Source organism: Erinaceus europaeus, chromosome 3 (genome assembly GCF_950295315.1).
Source record: "Erinaceus europaeus chromosome 3, mEriEur2.1, whole genome shotgun sequence".
Classification (NCBI taxonomy): Eukaryota; Metazoa; Chordata; class Mammalia; order Eulipotyphla; family Erinaceidae; genus Erinaceus; species Erinaceus europaeus.
Window position 1 is genome coordinate 19,596,588 of NC_080164.1, and position 18,397 is coordinate 19,614,984.

The 18,397-nt window shown below is 42.4% G+C and overlaps 1 protein-coding gene across 5 annotated transcripts in view; it reads left to right on the forward strand.

Moving 5' to 3' along the window:
- Window positions 1–18,397, forward strand: part of CLIP4 (CAP-Gly domain containing linker protein family member 4) — a 112,171-nt gene that overhangs the window by 32,407 nt on the left and 61,367 nt on the right. For all 5 annotated transcript variants that reach the window (XM_060186813.1, XM_060186811.1, XM_060186814.1 and 2 more), the window contains exon 2: window positions 7,441–7,588. In XM_060186813.1, the coding sequence (XP_060042796.1) occupies window positions 7,456–7,588 (133 nt within the window). In that variant the 5' untranslated portion in view covers window positions 7,441–7,455. The remainder of the gene's footprint in view (window positions 1–7,440; window positions 7,589–18,397) is intronic.

Sequence of the window (18,397 nt, forward strand, 5' to 3'; positions counted from 1 at the left end):
ATATTGACATTAATTTGTTGGTAAGAGTCATTCCAGTTTTGAATCATGTCCTCTTGGACTTCGTATTATAGGGTTAACTTAACCTTCCTTTCCTGTTGATCCATATAAACATCTGGCAACTTTTGGGCTTATTGTTTCCTAGTTATTGGTGTGTAATTGACTGTATTGTTCTGGGCTGGCTTAGCTTGTTAGTCCTTGTTTTTCTTGTGGTCTTGGGCATCTTATGTCTTCTCAGCTGGAGTTTGCACTGTTGTGGTTGCAGCTTCAGTGAGGCTCCCCAAAAAACCTTCCGATTCTCTTCTGCTGCCAGCATAAAACTCTCCAGCCAACTCACCATGGAAGCCATCAGCCTCAGGTCTTCTGAGTGCTTGCATGTTAGTTTAACTGAAATAGCCAAGTGGTGAGGCAGCAGCTTTAGGAAGCCTCGTGGATTTAGCTCTGAGAACCCCCGGCGTTCCAGGGTCACAGTCCTTGCTGTGATTCTAAACTCACTGTAGCTTTCTGCAGGAATCTCACAGTAGACTGTAATCTACCTGAAGACAGTATGTCTGCTTGTCTGTTTTGCCACCAGGCTTTATTGCTGGTGCTTGATGTCTGTGTGATCACTCTACCATTCCTGGTAGCTATTTTCTTCTTCTTTTTTTATTTCTGATACAGAGAGAAGCAGAAGGGATAAGAGAGTAAGAGAGACAGAGGGAGACACACACACACACACACACACACATACACACACACACACACACACACACACACACACACACACACTTAGGGCACTTTTTCACTCCTTGTGAAGCTTCCCCCCCATGGGAAATGGGGACTTGAACACTGGTTCTCATGTATAGTACTGTGTGCTATATTGACTGTGTTGTTCTAGGCTGGCTTAGCTTGTTAGTCCTTGTTTTCCTTGTGGGTCTACCAGGTGTGCCGTTGCCTGGCCCCATATGTCTCTCTCTCTCTCTAAAATATTTTAGATTTTTTTTTTGTTGCTGTTGCTGATGGAGATGCAGACAGAAATTGAGAGAGGAGAGGATAGAGAGGGAGAGGGAAAGAAAGACACCTGCAGCCCTGCTTCACTGCTCATGAAGCTTATCCCCTTGCATGTAGGGGCCAGGGGCTTGAACCTGATCCCTGTGCATGGTAATATGTGCACTCAATCAGGTACACCACCAACAGGCCCCTTTCTCTCTTTTTTTAAACCCTTGCTAGACCCAGCCTAGGTTGTAGTAAGAAACTCAATAATTTGTTCAATTACTAAATTGATTAAAAAGAGATGCTGTGCTAGGGAATGAACACAGTGCCTTGCACATGTGAGTGAATGATAACATTGAACCATGCCCCTGGATAAAATTTTGTTCTATGTTGTAGGGGGTGGGGGTGGGTGGTGCCAGGTAGAAAGAAACCCTGCCACTCTACAACCGTGGATCTTCCTCCCCTGGTGCTGTCCATGGTGCTTCCGGGTGGTGCCAGGGATCAGACCCCTGTCTGCGCTCATGGAAGGCATATACTCTACCCTCTGAGTCCTTTCCCTGGCTCATAGTTGAACTTCTTGAGGGCGGCTATCTTTATTTATTTATTTATTTATTTTTAACATTTTTTTTCATTAATTGGGGGATTAATATTTTACAGTCGCCAGTAAATATAATAGTTTGTACATGCATAACATTTCTCAGTTTTCCACATAACAGCTATCTTTTATATTCTCTCTAGGGTCTAAAGCTGACTACATATCAAATGTGCAAATATATGTCATAACTGAACAGATTTCATGTTGGCAGCAAATAGATTATTGGAGTTAAGTTTAAAATGTGCATCTTGGTTAAAGTGCCTTTTTGTGGGGGGGGAATCTCATGAAAATAAAAACTAGTGGTAACATACAAAGTTGAATGGAAGGGCCTCAGAATTCCAAGTTTAGTGGGCACAGGTAGGGTCTTCCCTTGGTTGAGTAGCTCAAGGAGGCTGATCTTGAAGCCATGCTCCAAAGCCATTGGAGGGAGTCTCTTGGCCTCAGTGAAGTTCCTTAGTGAGGCAGTAGCAGCCCTGAACCTGTCTTAGGGCAGGGACCAGGAATCCTGATAAGTTTTATTTTTATTTTTATTATTTATTTATTTTAAGAAAGGAGACATTAACAAAACCATAGGATAAGAGGGGTACAGTTCCACACAATTCCCACCACCCAATTTCCATATCCCATACCCTCCCCTGATAGCTTTCCCATTCTCTAGCCCTCTGGGAGCATGGACCCAGGGTCGTTGTGGGTTGTAGAAGGTGGAAGGTCTGGCTTCTGTAATTGCTTCCCCACTGAACATGGGTGTTGACTGGTCGATCCATACTCCCAGTCTGCCTCTCTCTTTCCCTAGTGGGGAAGGGCTCTGGGGAAGTGGAGCTCCAGGACACATTGGTTGGGTCGTCTGTCCAGGGAAGTCTGGTCGGCATCGAGCTGGCATCCGGAACCTGGTGGCTGAAAAGAGAGTTAACATACAAAGCCTAACAAATTGTTGAACGACCAGAATCCTGATAAGTTATGAGACATTATAGTCATGTTACAAGCTGCTTTTGTTCAGAGATGATTTGGGTGTGATGGAGTAGGATTTCATAGAATCAAAGTTAGGGTGGGCAGGGATATAGCACAGCTGGTGAAGTACTGGACTTGAATGCCTATGACTCCTGGTTTGATCTCCAGTACAGTGCAGCGGGTACCAGAGTAGTGTCCTGGCTTCTCTCTCCCTCTCCCTTTCTTTCATATGAACTTCTTCTCTTGTGACATATGAAATAAATACTTAAAACATTCAAAGCTTGGGGATTTGATTATCACTGTGGTATTTGTTATGTATATAATTAATTAAGGCCAAGTTTTGATTTTTTTAAAACTATCTTTATTTATTATTGGATAGAGACAGCCAGAAATTGAGAGGGAAGGGGGTGGTAGAGAGGGAGAGACACAGAGAGACAACCGCAGCTCTGTTTCATCTCTTGTGAAGCTTTCCCCCAGCAGGTGGACCAGAAGCTTGAACCCAGGTCCTTGATCACTGTATTTATTTATTTATTTTCCCTTTTGTTGCCCTTGTTTTTTATTGTTGTAGTTATTATTGTTATTGATGTCATCATTATTGGATAGGACAGAGAGAGGAGGGGAAGACAGAGAGGGGGAGAGAAAGACAGACACCTGCAGACCTGCTTCACCTCCTGTGAAGTGACCCCTCTGCAGGTGGGGAGCCAGGGGCTTGAACCAGGATCCTTACTCCAGTCCTTGTGTTTTGAGCCATCTGTGCTTAACCTGCTCACTAACCTTAGCACTGTAATGTGTGCACTTAACCAGGTGCGCCACCACCCAGCCCCCCAAGTTTTAATCTTAGGTTTACTTTATATGATCAGTTATTACCAATGAGGCATGGTAGGATTTGAAGTTTGAAAAGTATTCAATCCTTTGACTAAATTCCCCAGTGCCATAGGTTTTCAGACTCTGAAATCATTTAAACTGATTCTAAGACTATATACTTTGTGGAGATAAATAGGTTTTTCTTTGGTGGCACAAAAAGTATAGTGGTGAGTTTTTGTTTTGTTTTGTGAAGGAAAGGGTTCTTGTAAAGGCACAAAAACTACAAAGAACTTTCACTTCAGGCAATGCTGTGGCTTCCCTGGGCTGCAAGTATCTGACAGGAAAAGTAATGAAGTTGATGGCGTCTTATTGAACGAGTTGTCTTTCTACCTTTAATCCAGGATTCGAATGCGTATTAAGGGCATGGCACTGGTCTGGCTCCTGTGGCAAGTGGCACTTGTGTGAAATACAGCTCTTACCTCTAAGGATGCCAGCAGTCAGCCTAGGGATAAAAGGTGCTTTAGGTGCTCTTTCAAAAGGGAAGTTTCCAAACCTTAACCAACTCAGAGAAGAGCATGGAATTGCTAGACCGAAGAGCTAGGAGTAAAGAGGATTTGACTAGGCAGCGGCACACCTGGTAGAACACACAAGTTTCAGTGTTCAAGGACTCAGGTTCAAGCCCCCAGTCTCCACCTTCAGAGGGAAAGCTTCTTTTTTTTTTTTTTTATAGTTATTTTATTTATTTATTTATTCCCTTTTGTTGCCCTTGTTGTTTTATTGTTGTAGTTATCGTTTCTAGAAAGGACAGAGAGAAATGGAGAGAAGAGGGGAAGACAGAGAGGAGGAGAGAAAGATAGACACCTGCAGACCTGCTTCACCGCCTGTGAAGCGACTCCCCTGCAGGTGGGGAGCCGGGGTTCGAACCGGGATCCTTATGCCGGTCCTTGTGCTTTGCACCACCTGCGCTTAACCCGCTGCGCTACAGCCCGACTCCCGGAAAGCTTCTTAAGCAGTAAAGGAGTGCTGCAGTTCTCTCTCTCTCTCTCTCCCTTCTCTACCAATTTCTATTTCTATCCAATAATTAAATAAATAAATGAGATTTGACTGGGTCCCAAAGCATCACTGTGGCCAGATTAACTTTTCAAAAACACAGGCTGCTATCAGGACAATCTCCTTTTAAACAATCCGAGCTTTCCCTAGGCCTGTGAAAGTTAGTAGTTTGGTCTTTCATTCAACACTTTAAGTATAAAGGCTTGAACCTGGGACCTTGCATATTGTAATGTGTGTGCTTAACCAAGTGCACCACCACCTGGCTCCTCCTTTGTAGATATTTGTTAAACCTTATTCCTGTTCCTTCACTTCAAAGGAAGTTTCTTATGCCACTTAGAATATTTTGCTCAAATTTACCTCCTGACAAAGAGAAACCTGAGTTACTTCATCACTGAGATGTTGTGATGTCTTTGTGGTGTATGCAAATGTGCCTTTTCTTCCTAGAATTGGTAGCATTTGAAGGAAAAAAGTACACGATATAATGCCAGTTTATTATTATTATTTTCCTATTTGCGTGTGTGTGTTACTACCAACATGATTCAAAGTACTGGGTGGCAAGTAACTTTAACATGTAAGGAAAACATGTTTAATATAGTAACAGTGGCTTGGGTTATTTAATATATAATACTCATGTTCATGTAGACATGCTCCTTTGAGACAAAGAAAGCATCTTACTCTTGTCTGGTCTTTGCTAGTTTTCTGAAGTCTGACTCAGTTGGGGAGGAACCATTTATCTCAGAGAGGTGACTCTTTCCTGGAGCAGAGTGGTGACCACAGGACAGGATGATGACCAGGCTGAGTAATGGAGTATAACAAAGGGCACGTTGAATACTATCTAGCCTTATTCTGCATGTTCTGTTCTTTCTACAGAAGTAATTTAGGTTCATTTGTATTTGATTTTTCCATAAGGTTTTTCTAGACAAGAACCTCTGCATCTGTCTAGCAACAGTAGATATTTCAGACCACGGATCTGATAGAAGCGAAACGGGAAGGCTTTTCACTTCACAGCATTTCTGTGCCACTTCTGCTGTGTAGTGTGGGGTGCCGTGCCAGCCTCATTTGGAGCAAAGCTAGTCTCAGTGCTTGTGTTTTCTAGGGGTAAGAGGTGATGTGAGGGTTGTGGTGAAAAAGACATAGCCTTTTATCTCTGGGTGTAGAGCAGCCAGATCCCGTACACTGTTAAGGAGGGGGAGCAGGGGACTGAGCATCAGTCAAGTTTGTTTTTTGGTTGTCAGAAAAGAATGAGAACATTCTAGATAAAGGGATATCTTCCCCTCCATGTCCATAACAGCTTTATTCACAATAATAAAAACTTGGAAACAACCAAAATGCCCTCTAGTAGATGACTGGATTAAAAAAAAAAGTTAAGGGACATATACTCGATGGAGTATTACTAAGCAATAAAAAGAGATGATATTCTGTCCTTTGGGATAAAGTGGATGGAATTAGAGAAGCTTATGCTCCATGAAGCAAGAAAGGAAATAAAGGACAACTACAGAATGGTTTCACTCCTATGCAGAATATAGAGAAGCAAACATACAAATGTGAGAAAAAAAAAATCAAGACTTTGGGAGCTCTCTAGTGGAGATCTGTGGGGGTGAGGGTAGGGACACAGACCTTTGGTGACAGGAGTGGTGAAAAAAGAAAAGACTATACTGGAAATCATTCACCCCTTAATAAGAAATAAGTCCAGAAAAGAAGGAAGGAAGGAAAGAAGGAAGGAAGGAAGGAAGGAAGGATTTGGGGGTGGGGAGATGTTGGACCAAGGCAAGCTGAGCTGCTGTTGCAGCCAGAGTCTCCACTGATGAAGCCTCCACTCCTACATCCTCCTGGAAGACGTTTGCTGAAGGCCTGGGAAACAGCGTGGGGCTCAGTGACTACTTGCATGCGGACTGCATATCTGGTTGTGAAGTGGTCGTTGCTAGACCACTTAGCAGCTGCACAAATGCTTTCATGTTAAGGAAACAAATCCCGGAATGTGAAAAAGCTCTCTTCATATTTAGCGGTAGAATTCCAACAGTTTATGTTTGTAGGGCCTGTGAAACAGCTCCTATGCTCAGGCCATGATCCCGGTCTGTTGCAACAAGAAGATAATGAAACAGCACTTGAGCTAAAATTCAACTCAAAATTGAGCTGCCCCATCACTTAAAAAAAAAAAAAATTGCACAGGGGTCTGGCAGTGGCGCTTCAAGTTCAATGCACATGTCACTATGCACAAGGACCTGGGTTCAAATCCCTGGTCCCCCCCTGCAGGATGGGAAGCTTCATAAGCAGTGAAGCAGTGCTGCAGGTCTCTCTCTCTGTCCTTCTCCCTTGCCCTCTCTCTCTCCATATATATCCCTTCTCTCTCAATTTCACTCAGGCTCCATCATAAAGGGAAGAAAGGAAGAATGGAAGGAAGGAAAGAGGGAGGGAGGGAGGAAGGGAATCCTCAAACAAATACAAATGGAAATGCCATGTGACTCAGCAATTCTACTCCTAGGCATATACCCAAAAGATAGAATAACACTGATTAGAAGATCACACAAAGATCTTTGGTTCATTCTCCCAGAGGGAGGAGTGGGGATTGTGGTGGTGGTGGTGGTGGTGGGAGGGGGGGCTGAGCCTGGGACCTCAGAGCCTCAGGCATGAAAGTCTTTTGCACAACCATTATGCTGTCTTCCCTTATGGATGTATTGTTAAAAGAAAATTTTCTCTTCTTCTTTCCTCCTCCCCCCGTTTTATTGGATAGGACAGAAAAACTGAGAGGGGAAGGGAAAAAAAGAGAGAGAGAGACACCAGCAGACCTGCTTCACCGCTTGTGAGGTGACCCCTCTGTAGGTGTGCATCTGGGAGCCTGAACCAGGATCCTTGAGCTCTGAACTTTGTGGACATGGCCCCCAGAGATTTTTTTCTTTCCTCTCTAAAAGATATTCCTGGAAGTAGAAGTTTAAAATTCAGTTGGAAAAAAAATGTCAGAATAAATTGTGTGTGTGTATGTGTGTGCGCGTAGGAGAGAGAGAGAGAGAGAGATTTTCAAGGCAATTTTCCATGTTGCAAGCACATATACTCGATATTTCCCCCTCTCTCTAAAGGTGGCTTTCTAGAAGATGACCATAGAGGACCTTCCAGATTTCCCACTAGAAGAACACTCTTTGATCGGAAGATACCCGTTTTTATTTTCAAGTTCTGATCCTCCGGTCATCTTCTCCGTCTCTGCAGCACCAATGCCTTCAGACTGTGGTAAGTTCAGTAGTTGTGTTCATTTCCTGTGACCCTGCTTTATTTCTGTCATTGTCATGTAAATTTTGCTAATGAGGTACTTGCTCTGACTTGCTACAAAAGTTGTGTACTAAGGATCTAAAGGCACTGTGAACCGGCTAGCCATTGCTACGGGAATCTGCAGGCTGTGAAACGCTAGGATTCTGCTTAACACACCAGAGTCACTGCTGCAGTGACGCAAATGTGGGTGGAGATGTAACATGCCATGTGTTTCACTTCGCAAGGACATCAATTTAGATCTTGTCTTAACTGCTTTCCATTATAATCATCACGGTATACATAACAGAAATACAGCAAAACTTAAAACAAAAGCCAAGGGCAGGGGAGGTAGCATAATGGTTATGCAAAACGACTTTCATGCCTGAGGCTCTCACATCCCAGGTTCAACTCCCTGAATGGCCCTAAGTCAGAAATGAGTTTTCTGTATCTTTCTGCATTTCTCTCACTCTCGTTAAAATAAAATATATTCCAAGAAGGATGACAGAGAACCTAGTGGGGGTTGTATTGTTATATGGAAAACTGGGAAATGTTATGCATGTACAAACGATTGTATTTACTGTCGAATGTAAAACATTAATTCCTCAATAAAGAAATTAAAAAAAAAAAAAGAAGAGGAAACACAAGTAGAACCTGGACTGGAGTTGGTGTATTGCACCAAAGTAAAAGACTCTGGGGTGGGTGGGAGGAGAGTACAGGTCCAACAGGATGACAGAGGACCTAGTGGGGGTTGTATTGTTGTGTTGAAAACTGAGAAATGTTTTGCATGTACAAACTATTGTATTTACTGTCGAATGTAAAACCTGAATCCCCCAATAAAGAAATTTATATATATTAAAAAACAAACAAGCAAACAAAAACCAAAAGCTAAAACACATCCTTAGGCACAGAGGCTGAATAAGATCTTTCCCTGGAATGTGGAGTGAGTTTGCTTTTTCATTATTATTTTTCATTAGATTATTATTATTATTATTATTTGCCAACAGGGTTATCACTGGGGCTTGGTGCCAGCACTACCAATCCCAGTGACTCAACCGTCTTTCATCTCCCCCCTTCCTCCCTTCCTTCCTTTCTCCCTCTCCTCCTTCCTCCTTCCTTCACCCTCCCTCCTTCCCTCCCTTCTTTCCCCCTTCCTTCCTTCCTTCCTTCCTTCCTTCCTTCCTTTCTATCTTTCTTTCTTCTCTTTCTGTTATAGATAAGACAGAGAGAAATTGAGAGCGAGAGGAGAGAAAGAGAGAGAGATGTGCAGATCTGTTTCACTGCTCACGAAGCAGCCCCCTGCAGGTGGGGAGCTGGGACTTGAACCCGGGTCCTTGTGCATGCTGATAGGTGTGCTTAGCCAGGTGCATCACCACCAAGCACCCTAGTTTGCTTCATCCATATGTATGTTTGGGAGATCATATTTTACCAGCTAATTAGTTGATTAAAGAAAACAAACAGGAAATAAATTTGATAGATTTGCTACATTTCTAATATCGTTAGAATTTTATAAGTAAAACAGCAGGACACTATTTTAAGTTGTCTTTTGCAATTTTTAAATATTAGTAGATATAAAATTATTGCTTTGGGGACACAGACCTTTGGTGACAGGAGTGTTAAAACAAATTAAAAAAATAAAATTATTCCTTTGGGAATTTGTCTTTTTAGTCATATCCATATTAATGGTGTCTTATCACTAAGTACACTGTTTTTAAGAAAATTTTTTAAAATTTATTTATTATTGGCTAGAGACAGAGAGAAATTGAGAAGAGAAAGGGAGATTGAGGGAGAAACAGACAGAGAGACACCTGTAGACCTGCTTCACCACTCATGAAGCTTTCCCCTTGTAGGTGGGGATCAGAGGCTTGAACCTGGGTCCTTGTGCACTGTAATATATACGATTTACCAGGTGTGCCACCACCCAGCCCCTCTAAGTGCACTGTTTTTATGTGTTCAGATTAGATAAATTATTTCTTAAGAAGATTTAAGTAGTAATAATAAAAAAATTAAAAAATCAGCTTTGAGGTGATTTTACATTAGAAGACCTTATTTATTTCTTTTTCTTTTCTTTTCCTTTCTTTTCTTTCTTTTTACCAGAGCACTGATCAGCTCTGATTTATGGCGGTGTATATGTGTGTGTGTGGGGGGATTGAACCTGGGACATTGGAGCCTCAGGTATGAGAGTCTCTTTGCATAACCATTATGCTGTCTACCCCCACCCAATGTAGAAGGCTTTAAATGTTTTTTAAAACATGATTTCACATCCCTTCAAAGCATTTCATTACACCATACCCACACCAAATCACCAACATTCTTTCACCAAATTCCACTGGGCCCCCTTCACACTTTCAACCCACCCTCTTCACCCCCTTTGATGATTTCTGTTCTGCAGTTCAAGTTGCAACCTTTCCCTTAGTAATAAATTGACCAGGGGGCAGGCGGTGGCACACCTGGTTGAGCACATGTCACTGTGCACAAGGACCAGGGATCTAGCCCCTGTTCTCTACCTGGGCAGGGGGAGGGGGGATGCTTTATCAGCAAGTGAACCAGGTCTGCGGGTATCTTTCTCTTTCTCCTCTCAGTTTCTCTCTGTCCTATCAAATAAAAAGGAAAAAATGACTGGCAACAGTGGTGAACGTTGTTTAGGCACCGAGCCCCAGTGACCCTGGTGGCAGTAAAAAAAAATAAAAAATAAAAAATAAATAAATAGTTAAAGTTATTTGGAAAAAAGGGCAGAGGAGATAACATATTGGTTATACAAACAGACTCTCATGTCTGAGGCTCCCAGGTCCCAGGTTCAATCCCATGTACTGTAAAACTGGGAACTGGTAAGTAAATAAAGTCAAAAACACCTAGGGATTACTGGAAGACAGAGTTTTTATTTCTGGCATGCCAGACCCAGAATTGGCTACTGTCAAAAAGCTTCTGAGCCTGATATGCTGTAAGATTTCCCTTTTATAGATAAAGAAAATTTGACAAAAAAAAAAAAAAAATCACAATTACTAATACAAGGACTGAAAGGTGGGCAGAGGTCATAAAGGTCCAAGGCTGTCAGGGCTTTTACAGACACCAGAAGCTGGCTTTAAATCTGCCAGGGCTTTCACAAACACCAGGAGGAAGAAGAAGGGGTTCGATTAGAATTTATAGGTGGCCTGGAGGAGCCTGATACAGTTGCCATTAATTTAAATATACTCTGCTTGAGCACCACCATAAGCTAGAGCTGAGCAGTGCTCTGGCAAAAATAAAAATAAATTATGAATTAACCATGCAGTCACCATTTTCAGTGCTCTTCATTTTTATTTTTAACATTTTTTAATTTAGAGTTACGTCTCCTTTTCATACTATTTCTGTTCTGACTCCAGGACTTTCTGGAGCATTTCCTATAGTGCCAGTCTGCAGGTGAGGGCTCCTTTCAGCTTTTATTGCCTGAAACCATTCATCTCTGCTGTCTTCTTTTTTTTCAAAAGTGTATTTGTTGAGTATAGAATTCTAGGCTGATAGTTTTGTTTTCTCAGCACTGAAAGAGATGGTATTACTGTCTTCCTTCTTGCGTAGTTTCTGACACGAAACACTGTCATTCTTGTTTCTCTGTATGTGACATGTATTTTTCTTCTCCCTAGATGTTGTTAAGGTTTTCTTTTTATTGGGGCTGGGCAGTTGTGCACACAGTTGACTGCACATGTTACAGTGTACAAGAACCCAGGTTCAAGTTCCTAGTCCCCAAGTGCAGAGTGGGAAACTTCACCAGTGGTGAAGCAATGCTGAAGGTGTTTCGCTATCTCTCTCTGTGTGTGTCTCTCTCTCTCCCTTTCATCTCAATTTCTCTATTCAAAAATAAATACAATGAAATGTTAAAAATATAAAATAAATAGCTGAAAATTAAAATTCCCCCCCCTTTTATTATTGGCTCTAAGCAATGTCTCTGTGATATGCCTTGGTAGAATTTTATTTATTTTCCCCTATGTTTGGGGTCTGTTAGACTTCTCAGTTTCATGGATTTCAGTTTTCATCAAGGATGGGTGATAATTTTTTCCTTGTGTGTGTGTGTGTGTGTGACTATTTCTTCAAATATTTTTTCTCCCCCTTGCCCTTTGTAGAGTTGCATGAATATTAAGCCCACAATTAAAGTTTTTCCTGAGCTCACTGATGCTTTTTTCATATTTAAATTTTTTTCCTGTTTGTATCATTATGGACAATTTCTCTTGCTCTGTTTTCAGGTTCATTAAGTTTTTTCTTCTGCAGTGTCTAATTAGCTGATGATCTCATCCAGTTTTGTTTTCATCCAAGGAGTACCTTTTCATCTTTAAATTTTGATTTGGGATTTTACATCATTCATAGATCTGTCTAACCTTTTTAAAATTTATTTTTTATTTTATTTTACTTTTTATTTGTAAACACTGACAAAAACGATAGGATAGGAGGGGTACAACTCCACACAATTCCCATCACCAGAACTCTGTATCTCATCCCCTCCCCTGATAGCTTTCCTATTCTTTATCCCCCTGGGAGTATGGACCCAGGGTCATTGTGGGGTGCAGAAGGTGGGAGGTCTGGCTTCTGTAATTGCTTCCCTGCTGAACATGGGCATTGACAGGTCGATCCATACTCCCAGTCTGCCTCTCTCTTTCCCGTGTGGGGAGTGTTGGTATTCTTCGTGTTGGTTTGGTCCCCTTCCCCCTGCCTCTGAGAGAAATGGTTTGGCCCTTGCTAGTTTCGCCCCCTCTTTCTCCCCGCCCCGTATGCTAAGGACGTCCAGAGTCCCAGCAGCAGCAGCGGAGGAAGTATGATGGGGAAGCACATGGTGTGGTGATTTGCCCGTTCGTGAATAAAGATTAAACTGCAGCTTCTCAGCCCAGCTGTGTGTCCCTGAGTCTGTCTCTCTCTACCGCCGCAACGCTAGCCCAGCCTGCTGGAGCCCCAGAACTTTAACAACAAATGGCGCCCACGTGGACCTGACCTGTGCATCTCTCAGATAAGTGAAGACAATTTGGCTACCTATGCACTATGGCCTTCTCTTCTGCTTGTGAAGAGATCTCCAAAAGCCTCTGCCCTTTCTTCACGAGACTGTTTCGCTGTTTCTGGAACATTTATCTCTGGATCACTCTGTGGTTTCTGCCCAGCAACAGCCCTCAAGAGCCCAACGCCAGCCTGCATGAGCCGGCTTTCCGCCGCGTGGCGCGGGGCATTGGGCGCTGGCTCCCTCCACGCTGCTCGGCCGCTGGGAACAGGGTAGCAGACATGGCAGAGCCATGGGACAGGGCCGCGGTAGCCTATCCTGGCCGCCACCCCGAGGCACCTCTGCCCGCGCCTTCTGCAATGCTGGCCTGCCCGCCCTTGTGCTATGAAGTCTGGACAGATCCCAGACCACCCAGAGACCGTGGGCTCCCTGCCAAAACTGGGCCCCCTGCCCAAGATCTCCAGCTCGGGTCTGAAGGCAGACAAGCTACAATATGCAGAGATTCGTGCAGAGATCGCAACCTGCAATTCCTAGAAGTGAAGTTGCCCAAGAGGCCACCGCTGGACAACGCACTCCCCGAATGGCTAAGACAGTACAGATCTGAATTTGTGTTTGAAATAACATGTCTTCGTAACAGAAGTTTCTCTCCTTGTGTATTAAAGACCATGTTTACCTGTGTGTTTAAAGTTTGGTAACATTAACTTTAAGGTTAAGAATGTAACTTTAAGGCTATATTCTTACCAAATTTAAATGAAAAAGGTTTTCAACGTAATTCTCATAAAGATAAAATTAACTTACATTTAAAATCTGAGGTAAAAATTAGTTAAAAATCAATATATCAATATATTTTAACTAAGTTAGTAAAAAAAAAAAAACCCAAACCTGCACACACCTAGGGTGTGTCTCCATCTTGAATGGGTGTAACAAAAGGTTAAAAAGACGTTGTTGATATGTAAAAGTCTCAAATTCCTTCTCAATTAGAAAGGTTAGATTGCGCTATGGTTATGCTAATAATTCTCATGCCTGAGGCCTTTTTCTTTCTATGGTTCATGTTTGCCTTTCCACATTTTATTGTTTGAACTTTAAATAGCCTTGGTATCATGCTGGAAGAGACTTCCAATTGTGATAGAGTTATCAATTGTGGTAAACTTCTAACCTGCTACAAGTTTTGTTTCATAGTAAGTAAATTGCAGCTGTCAAGCTCTCTACAGAAAAGTGGTATTCCGATGGCTGACATTCCCCATCGAGACAGACGTACAACAATTCACCCCCTGGCAATTCTTCAGTGGACATCTGCTTTGGACACTTCTATTGGACTCACTGGTACACCTTGGACACTTTGCACAAAACTAGCAGCTTCCCTTATGCTGCTGGGTTTCTCAAAGACTGACTGCAGCCATGCCTTGGGACTCTAGGCCTCACCCTCCCCCCATGCTAGAAAATGCCTGTCGAGGCAAGTACGCCCCCCAGAGGCAGGAAATGTTTTTTTTTTTAAGCTGACAAAGTTTTGCCCACAGAGGCAAAAAATGGCCCCCTCAGGCCTTCCCTTGGCAGCACACTGGTTCTTGTTGCCTGCTTACATGTTTCTCCATGTTTGTGCCAGTTTCTTTTTTGAAAATGCCTGTACGATATAGGTTTCTGTTCACCCCACACCCCTGATACTGTGGTCATTTAGTTAAAAAGAAAAGGGGGAATATGTTGGTATTCTTTGTGTTGGTTTGGCCCCCTTCCCCCTACCTCTGAGAGAAATGGTTTGGCCCTTGCTAGTTTCACGCCTCTCTTTCTCCCCGCCCCGTATGCTAAGGACGTCCAGAGTCCCAGCAGCAGCAGAGAAAGAATGATGGGGAAGCACATGGTGTGGTGATTTGTCCATTCGTGAATAAAGATTAAACTGCAGCTTCTCAGCCCAGCCGTGTGTCCCTGAGTCTGTCTCTGTCTACCACCGCGATGCTAGCCCGGCCTGCTGGAGCTTCTGAACCTTAACAACAAATGGCGCCCAACATGGGGAGGGGCTCTGAGGAAGCAGAGCTCCAGGACACATTGGAGGGGTCATCTGTCCAGGGAAGTCTGGTTGCCATCATGTTAGCATCTGGAACCTGGTGGCTGAAAAAAGAGTTAACATATAGAGCCAAACAAATTGTTGACTAATCATGAAACTAAAGGCTGGAATAGTTCAGATGACTAGCCTTTTAAACACATTAGCTACAGTTATAACAGCTTTTTCAATGTCTTCTTCTGTTAATTACAATAGCTTGTGCACTCCAGATCCTTCTTCTATTAATTATAATAGCTTGTGTACTCCAGGTCCTTCTTCTATTAATTATAATAGCTTGTGTACTCCAGGTCCTTCTTCTATTAATTACAATAGCTTGTGTACTCCAGGTCTGCTTCCCTTGATTATTTTCCTGGCTATGGGTCACATTCTCTTCTTTCTCTGAATGCCTGGTAAGCTTAAATAAAAAAAATGTAGCATTGATTTATATTTTATAGGTTTCAAGTATTCACCATTGTAATTTCACATCAATATATACTACATTATAAATCTTTATGAACTTTTTTATTTAAAAAAAACTTTCTGGGGTGACTCAAGTTACCTGAAAATTCATTTGATCTGTTCAGGTCTCTCTTTTATGATTTTTCAGGTGATTCTAATGTTGTGTTCAGGTCTATGCAATTGAATCCTTTATTCAGTGCCCTGTGATGTATTATTATTATTATTATTTTAACAGAGCACTGCTTTGCTCTGGCTTATGGTGGTGCAGGGGTTTGAACCTGGAACTTTGGAAGCTCAGGCATTAGAGTCTATTTGCATAACCGTTACACTGTCTCCCCACCTCTTGGCACGTAGGTATAAGCTCTCTTCCCCTGTCACAGGTGTCTGCATGGCACTCTGACCCCCAATTCAGGTTCTTCCCCACCACTGGAACCCAGTGTCCCTTTATTTTATTATTGTCCTGCATCTTAGGTTCCACTTGGGAGTGAGATCATTTAGTATCTCTCGTCTTTCCGGATTATCTATAAAGTCTTTTTCTCTTTTTTGGAGTGAATACTAACCTTGACTGTCTCTGTGAACACTGAGCAGTAACATCCTTCACTTTTTGGATGGTCCATTCCCTCACCTCAGAAGTTTCCTTACATGCGTATATTATGCTCACAAGAACCAGCTCTCCTCCCTGTGTTCTCTTGCCCCGTGCACTCCACTGCCTGGATTTCCTTGTTTTCTCAGCTTTGTCTGTTCACCCCAGAGTCTACCTGGCTTCTTTTGAAGCCTCCCCAGGCTGTGACCTAGGAACTATTAAAGCAGAGACTTGGGGGCAGTGTAATTCTCATTTCACTTGGTTTCTGTCTCTTAGCATTGACTCTCTTTATTGATTGATGTCCAGTGTCCTGAAACCTGACTTACTGATTTTGACTGTTTGGTTGTTTTGGAGGGAAGGGCAACTCTGCCCCCAGCTTTCATCACTCCATCTTTTTTTTTTTTTTGCCTCCAGGGTTATTTTGGGGGCTAGGTGCCTAGATTATGAATCCACTGCTCCTGGAGGCCATTTTTTTTTTCCATTTTGTTACTCTTGTTATTGCTATTTTTGTTATTGTTGCTATTGCTGTTGGATAGGACAGAGAGAAATCAAGAGAAGATGGGAAGACAGAGAAGGGGAGAGAAGGATAGACACTTGAAGAACTGCTTCACCACCTATGAAGCAAACCCCCTGCAGGTGGGGAGGCGGGGGCTCCAACTGGGATCTTTATGCTGGTCCTTGTGCTTCCCGCCATGTACGTTAACCTGGTGCGCTACCGCCCAGCCCCCATCACCTCATCTTGACTTGAAGCAGATCATCTTCTCCAACCCATACACACCAACCCTCGACACCTTGTTTGGGTTACTCCCCCCCAATATAAAAATTTAAGTGTAGATGCAGTCATACTTGTTAACTATCATGTCATGCAGAGGTTAAGACTGTGAGTGAGTCTTGCTTTAATTCTAATCCAGCCAATTATATGTTGTGTGATCGCGGGCAAATTGCTTATGTCCTCTATCCCTTTGAGTCTTCTTTGATAAAAATAAGAACAATAATAATACCTACCTCCTATGGTATTTATGAGGATTCAACAGATAATCTACATAAAGTGTATCAGTTAAGCTGCCCAGGACATGATGGTGAAGAGAGACCCTCCCACCACTTGCAGGGGTGTCGCTTCACAGGTGGTGAAACAGGTCTTCAAGTGTCTATCCTTCTCTCCCCCTCTCTGTCTTCCCATCTTCTCTTGCTTTCTCTCTGTCCTATCCAACAGCAATAGCAACAATAACAAAAATAGCAGTAACAAGAGTAACAAAATGGAAAAAAAAATGGCCTCCAGGAGCAGTGGATTCATAATGTAGGCACCGAGCCCCCAAAATAACCCTAGAGGCAAAAAAAAAAAAGATGGAGTGATGAAAGCTGGGGGCAGAGTTGCCCTTCCTTCCAAAACAACCAAACAGCCAAAGTGGTGGAGTGGTGTGCAGACACCTACCAAGGGGAGATAAGAAACTATATTCATGCATCAACATCTGTTGTGTAAACCGTTATTTCCCCCAATGAAATGATTTTGGGGAAAAAGCATATTATCATGACTGAAATGAACTGTCTGATTACCACAGCATTGATATGTGGGTCTATACTAGTGGCCCCATGTCATAGCCCCTGCCATCCTGGCCACTTTTCTCCTTGGTTCCAATGTTCTTGCTTATTTCTCTTATGTTGACTTTCTAGATCTTTGCTGCTCAAAGTTTGGTCCGTAGTCGAATAGTGTTAGTGTCACTGGGAGCTTGTTAGAAAGGCGGCCCCACATCCCCCTGAGGCTCAGCGGATCAGAGTCTGCACTGTAACAAGAGCTCTAGGTGATGCCTATTTACGTTGATGTTTCAGAAACTCTGGCGCAGAAGAACAGTAAAACAATTCTGTCGGCTTGTCTCTCACAAATTGAATCCTGGTGAGATTTCTGATTAGAGCAGAAATTATTTTAAATAATTGCTCTCAGGCAAATTGAGCTTTAACTCTAAATGTTTTTTATCTTCCAATCCAGGAATATAATGAATCTCTCTTCACTTAAGCTCCAAATTTGTGAGACTTAAAATAAGTCTTACATGTTTGATACTCATTATTGTTGTTGTACATGGAGACCTCCTCATTGTTTCCATATGTTGGACAGGAAATTCACTAAAAGCACAGAAACTATGCTGATAGGAGACATCACATTCCTACCATCAGAATCGATGGATATCATAATTTTGTCATGTTTACTTTCGTTCATATTTTATTTCTATTTTTTAAAAGTTTTTTTTTTTAATTTACAAAATGGAAACACTGACAAGACCATAGGATAAGAGGTACAATTCCCACCACCAGAACTCCATATCCCCTCCCCTGATAGCTTTCTTATTCTTTAACCCCCTGGGAGCATGGACCCAGGGTCACTATGGGGTACAGAAGGTGGAAGGTCTGGCTTCTGTAATTGCTTCCCTGCTGATCATGGGCATTGACAGGTTGATCCATACTCCCAGCCTGTCGTTCATATTTTCACTGGAGACATAAAACTTCAAAGGTAAATTGAAATTCCCTTCATTTTCCTGTTTTGCCCCAGAGATAGCCACTGTCTCATATTTAGTGTGAATATTACAGACAACAGCACTGTTAAGCTTTTGCTACATATGTGAGTATTCAGAAACAACATATAGTATTGTTTCATGTTTCTATAATTTAAAAAAATATTTATTTATTTTCCCTTTTTGTTGCCCTTGTTGTTTTTCATTGTTGTTGTAGTTATTATTGTTGTTGTTGTTGATGTCGTTGTTAGATAGG